This window comes from Protomyctophum parallelum (assembly GCF_964188405.1).
Source record: "Protomyctophum parallelum genome assembly, chromosome: 19".
NCBI classification, from domain to species: Eukaryota; Metazoa; Chordata; class Actinopteri; order Myctophiformes; family Myctophidae; genus Protomyctophum; species Protomyctophum parallelum.
This window is the reverse complement of record NC_139717.1, coordinates 18,831,274-18,837,695: the sequence shown is the minus strand read 5'-3', so window position 1 is coordinate 18,837,695 and position 6,422 is coordinate 18,831,274. Positions and strand designations below refer to the sequence as shown.

At 48.5% G+C, this 6,422-nt stretch overlaps 1 protein-coding gene across 1 annotated transcript; it reads right to left on the bottom strand.

Moving 5' to 3' along the window:
- Positions 1-306: 306 nt before the first annotated feature.
- Positions 307-1,824, bottom strand: LOC310876812 (excitatory amino acid transporter 1-like; the record flags this gene model as incomplete). Its single annotated transcript, XM_083790466.1, has 1 exon — positions 307-1,824. The coding sequence occupies one exon, from the start codon at positions 1,822-1,824 to the stop codon at positions 307-309; it is 1,518 nt and encodes a 505-aa protein (XP_083646592.1).
- Between the last annotated feature and the right edge of the window lie 4,598 nt (positions 1,825-6,422).

Here is a 6,422-nt window from a genome sequence, read left to right as displayed (position 1 = left end):
ATTACAAGTAAAAGTCCAGAATTCAAAATGTACTTGAGTAAAAGCACAAAAGTATTCGCATCAAAAGCATTGTGAGCATGTAGATCAGCAATTTTCAAATGGCCAAATTGTATATATAGGGCTGAGGTGGGTAATGATTGTAATAATAATAATCAAAATCTACAAAGTAACTATAGTAACTAAAGTTTTCAAATAAATGTAATGGAGTAATGGAGTACAATATTTTAGTCAAATTAAAAGTATTGGAAATTGGAATTACTCAAGTAAAGGAGAAATACCTAAAGATTGTACTTAAGTACAGTATACCTAGTTCTCGCTGTGGTCGGAGTTGCCCAGATCAGGATCCCTGCGTTGGACGGGGTCGCCCAGATCAGGATCCCCGTGGTGGAAGGGGTCGCCCAGATCAGGATCCCCGCGGTGGACGGGGTCGCCCAGATCCCCGCGTTGCAGCTCGGCGTGGGACAGGTGCGCCACGACGCCCGCGCCGAGACAGTCGCCCAGCACGTTGACGGCGGTGCGCACGCGGTCCACGAACCAATCCACCGCGAGGATGAGCGTCACGCCCTCCATCGGCAGGCCCACGGACGCCAGCACCATCGCCATGGTGACCAGCCCGCCCTGGGGGATGCCCGCCGCCCCCACGCTGGCGAGCGTCGCCGTGAGGCTGACGACGACCGTCTGGCCGAAGTCCAGGTCCACGCCGTAGGCCTGCGCGATGAAGAGGGCCGCCACGGCCTCGTAGAGGGCGTCGCCGTCCATGTTGACCGTGGCGCCCACGGGCAGGACGAAGCGCGCCACGCGCACGTCCACGCCGTTGTTCTCCTCCACGCAGCGCAGGGTGACCGGCAGCGTGGCCGAGCTGGAGGAGGTGCCCAGCGCCGTGAGCAGCGCCTGGAGCAGCCCGGCCATGAAGCCGTACGGGTTCCTCCCGGTCGCCAGCAGGAACAGCAGCGGCAGCACCAGCAGGCCGTGGACGAGCAGGCCCGCCGTGACGGTCAGCGTGTACATGCCGACCTGGCTCCCCAGCCGGGCGAGGTCGCTCATCTCCGCGACCTTGCCCGCGACCAGGAACAGGATGCCCGCGGGCGAGTACCAGATGACGCCGGCCACGAGGCTCATGACGGCCTCGTTGAGGCCGGCGAAGAAGTCCCGGAGCGCATCTCCGCCCTCCCCCGCGTTGCCGACGACCAGTCCGAGGCACAGGGAGAACGTCGCCAGGCCCAGGACGTTCACGCCGGGAGAGGAGACCGCCACGGGGACTAGCTCCTCCACGGTCACATTGACCTTCCTGTACGCGGTGCTGTGCGACCTGAAGCAAGCCTCCACCAGGTTAGAGGGGATCATGTTCCTGATGAGGTCCAACATGGCGTCGGCGGCCCGTATCGGTTCTATGGTCCCACCGCCGGAAACCTCTGGGCTGTCGCCGCCGCCGCCGAACTTCCCCGGCCTGATGATCACGACCATGGCGATGCCCAGGAGGACGGCGAGGAAGGTGGTCACCGCGTAATAGGCCGCCGCGCGCCTCGCCATCCTGCCCGACACCTTGCTGTCCAGAGACGCGACGCCCGTCACCAGACTGGAGACCACCAGGGGTATCATCACCATCTGCAGCATCCTCATGAGCAGCTCTCCGGGAAAGGAGAGGTACTTGATCTGCCGCTCGGTGAGGTTCAGCGGGCGCAGGGCGAAGCCCAGGATCACGCCCGCTACGATGGCGGCGACGGTAAGCAGAACGAAGAGGTTCCTCGTTAGGAAGTCTCTGGCGTTCTGACCGGTGATGACGGAGCAGATCCTCGCCTTCATACTGCCGGCTCTCCGTTCCATTGTTGCCCTTTAGCTACCTATATTAGCTTCTAAATATCTATTTTGTAGGCCTACCGTTTGTGGTAAAAGCGCTCAAACTTTCTTCTTTCCTACCTTGATCTCTTAACTTTCCTAGTTATCTTGTAAAATTTTAATTACACAAATGGAAAAGTGCAAAAACGAATCAACACATTTTAACTTGTAAAACTGATGTGACAAAAGCTGATTTCCGATTCGAGAGAAAAATACGGTAATTGATTGTTGGTTGACTGGTTCAATCGGAACACAATAACGTGATGTTCGCTCTTATGATCGGGGGTTTGGCGACTACGGCAAGGGTAGCCGAGTTCCTTCAGGAGGCCGTCTCTGAGCATGTTTGAACCTCCAGCAGAGTCGGAAGTCAATCTGATGATCTAACTGAGGAAAAACCTGCTTTTATGCTGTTCGGTGTGGGTTTTGAGGAGTTTACGAGTCAGTCATGACCAAATATGGACGTGGAAGTTCTTTTTTTGAGGGGAGCTATAGCGCCTCCGATGCATGGCTTTTCAAAACTACGTCATAGGACAGACACGTCTATGGACTTTTAGTTTGTTTAGAGCCTAATTGTAAATTCTCCGTCCCCAGCCAAGTCTATAGACTTGTTTAAGGTAAATTATGATGTCATTCGTGCCAACCAAGTCTATGGACTTGTGGTTTCTCTGTGAATATCGTGTGTCCGAGTGAGACACACAAAGCGTACATTATTGAACGAAGGGAGACAGCGATGTGTCTTTGGCCACTGACCGTTCTCCATGCTCGCCGCAATCGCTCCGTCACATCGCGGAAAGGGAAACTGCACGCACAGAGCTGGGTTGGAAAAGCAGAGGTAAAGCACCAGTGTTGTTTTTGTCGACTAAAACTAAGACGAAAAATGTTCGTCGACTACCTTTTTTCACTGACTAAAACTAAATAAAAACGAATCTATGATGACTAAAACTAAGACTAAATATACTGACAATTTCGTCAACAAATAAAAACTAGACTAAAATGTTAGGAAGGGACTAGTGGACAAGAGATCCAGTTTTATGCTGGGTTGCCTGCCACACGTTGCAAGATTGTAGATCTGCTATTTTCAGCATGCAACCAAAGTGTAAAATATGTCATTACAACGACATCAAGGCCTGTCAAAACACATTTTAGTCGACTAAATCAACTGTAGATTCATTTGACTAAAATCGTATGACATTTAGTCGACTAAAACTAGACTAAACACTAGAACATTCCAGGTGACTAAAACTAAGTGAAAACTATTCAAGAGTATAAATAAATGTATTCAAAATGAATATTAAATGTAATATCCAATCATTTATTGCAAACAAAAAAAATAAGAATTTGAAAGTGCGCTCAGAAATAACAATGTGGAAGTAAAGGTTGTCATCGGGAGACCAATAGTTCCAAACTACTGTAAAGTATAGTTCCAAACGTTGAATCCTCAAAGAGTGCCATAACTGTCTCTCTTTCAACGGGTGCACGAACGCAGGCACACACAAAGATAAATTATAGTTAATGTGAAACCCTGCAGACAAATCGAGAGTGATTCTGATTTAATATTAAGACACGCAGCGAAAAGAAAATAAACTAAAAAAAATGTTCTTGGGGAAACTAACAGCCTCGTAATAAAACGTGTAAAACAAAAGGACAAAAAGAAAATAATACATTAGAAAGACCATAATACCATAATAATAAATCTAAAGGTAAAAATACATAAAATTAAAATATTTCATGACAAGAAAAACAAAACAAACTGAAGTACATCAACTAACCCAAATAAATCATTTCCTCAAGTAGCGAGTTCCCTCTTGTTACGCAACATTTAATAAAGATAAGACAAACTATTAACATTTAATAAAGATAAGACAAATTAATAGAATAATAATAATAAGAGATATTTACAGACGGGAAGGGAACGCGTGAGGTTGAGCGCTCTACGCACAGCAGGCATATTGTAAAGGAACCGGGCCTCTTCCTCGTTATCAATGATACTAAATGAAGGCCTTGTTCTATTCTGGACAAACAGTCAGGGTGCCAATATTGTTCATGTTGGTTCCCTTGGTTGGTCTCAAAGCGAGACAGCCAAAGTGAGATAACCTCATGGTGGCTACTTGAGGGGGTTCCACATTCCAAATGCCCCCATTTACTGTACAAGTGTGTAGCTCTTGAGAGTGTACAAACGGAACCAAATGGACCCGTAAGGGTGGTTCCACTGGGGGGGGTCCTTGGAATTATAAAGGGAAAATAAAGTGTGAAAACCATTACACTAAATGGAAGAGAGCACTTAATTAGTATGATAACTGGCAAGACCTGGTGAAGGAAGTAAGGAAGAGGCACCAATTTCTCTCCAACACGGCCGCTGCTACTGTACAGAGACTATTCCACGACGACATTAAGTCCAACAACAGAGGAGGCTATGCCCATGTACCTCCTCCGTCGCTACAGGGTCCGTGACCAATCGGCACAGACCTCAGAAAGAATGCAGCCGATCGCCTAACGTGACTGCATTTGACACAAAACCACATCACCGATCATACGCCACACCCCTAACAGTACGGAATAAATAGCACCTGTAAGCCCCCCCCCCCCCCCCCCCCCCCGATTCATACTTGGTTGCGCCACCGGTGTTACAACAGCAGACCTATACAAGCTCGGAAAGAGTCCTTGCCATGTTTTGGTTCATGACGTGACATGCATTGACCACGCCACACCACGTCAACACCGCTGCCATATTGGTCCTCTCTTTTTCTGTTTTATAACCATTAGGGACAGGGTCACACATGGACTTTCTACGTATCAGAAGCGCCCGTTTCCCAACGCACACAGGCGAAATCCATAGACACATAAAAGGTAGCCTCCAGAGCCGAAAGGCTCCGGAGCGTATGCGCTCAAGGGAGGGCAAAACAATCCCGAGATTCCTTGCGAAGCATGAGTGTGCGTCACAGAGCGCATGTTTGGGTCCGATAAGTCCCCGGAAAAGATGCGCCGTACCGGCGTACCAGTGTAAATTATTTCCGCCCTCGCGTCGACACACATGGCTCCAACGAGGCTAAATCTATTTTTTTTAACCCATTTGGACCTGGGAACGATTCTGCAAATATCTTCCAAGAAAAGACAGTTTTCTTGAAAAAGCTATGTTTTTCCATGTCAGCCGTTCTCGAACACTTTCATGTCACTTTTCACGATTCTTCAAAAACAGCAGACCTACAAGCTCGTGGCGCGCTACGAGCTTGTAGATCTGCTATTTTTCAATAGCTAAAAAGCACGACATAATGCTTTAAAGGGGTTCCCGCCCCAAAATGGGTTAATATCTACGGTGAAATCACTCCTCAACTATCATCTGCCAGACAGTGTTAGTAGCCCAACAACACCTTGCATCCAGCAGCCAAACCTAGTAGTCACTTTTTGAGTGGCGGCCGCACGCGGAAGCCACGTTCTGACAGAAATAGCGGTGTGGTGAAAACTGCCTTTCTGACAGGAATCTGATTAATGCATTTCTGATACAGAAATACAGCGTGATAAAAATAGCGATACGTACAGTATGTCGTACGTTACCACCCCTCTGTCCCTATAACCTCACAGGGAAGCCACAGGTGTCGGACTCCGTCGCGTTCTAAGACTTGACTTTGAATCGGCCCCCAAACAAATAAGTTGATAAATAAATGGTGGCGCGAGTGGGATTCAATACCAGGAGGTGTGGGTCGGGAGTCTTAACCCATTCTGAACGGGAACCCATTTTGGTGTTAGCATCATGTTATGCTTTAGCTATTTACTGACATTTCTAGAATCTGATCTCAGGTCAGAATGGGTTAATCAGACCAGTGTGTGTCCAGTGGAAACCTCGTATGAATCTGATCTCAGGTCAGAATGGGTTAATGATTAGCGAGACACGCCACTGAGGCCCGGTGCCGAGGTGGGGCATTCGGTGTGTATTAGAATATGACAATGCCCAAGCTCATGTAAAAGAAAAAAGGAAGAAAGCCCCCGCCCAGTAGGGGAGGGTGTAGAGTAGGCCGAGGTCCAAGCAAAATAGCAGACCTACAAGCTCGTATCGCGCCACTCGTGGCGCGATATGAGCTTGTAGATCTGCTATTTTGCCACTACAGGGCGAGGCGTCCCTCCCCATATTTCTGGCGGTTATAGTTGAGGCAGTGATTTGAATTTCACCATTCTACATTTACCCACAAACAAAAGCAAAGATGCCGCCGTGTGCATTGGCTTAAAACGCTATATGTATACTCTGACTTTACCGTTACCATCTATACAACTATTCAGTGTCTTGAGGAGCCAAGCAATCCTCGGGTTGAGAATTCAGCGAGTCGTGATTTTGGTTGTGGAGTAGTGAGGCTCCTGGCTTTCTATAAAACACACACGGGGGCATATACGATATGCATCAGGATGCATGGCTTTATGCTGGCGTGTATCGACGCTTACACATCTATACGCAACGCTGGCACGCAAACCAACTATGAAATCACCGCCACAGACGCCAGTAGAGAGAAGACTACGGTTAGTTCCTGAGGAATGAAAATACTCCCAGATTGGCCACTTGCACGCACACACACACACTCTCACTCTCGCACACACAC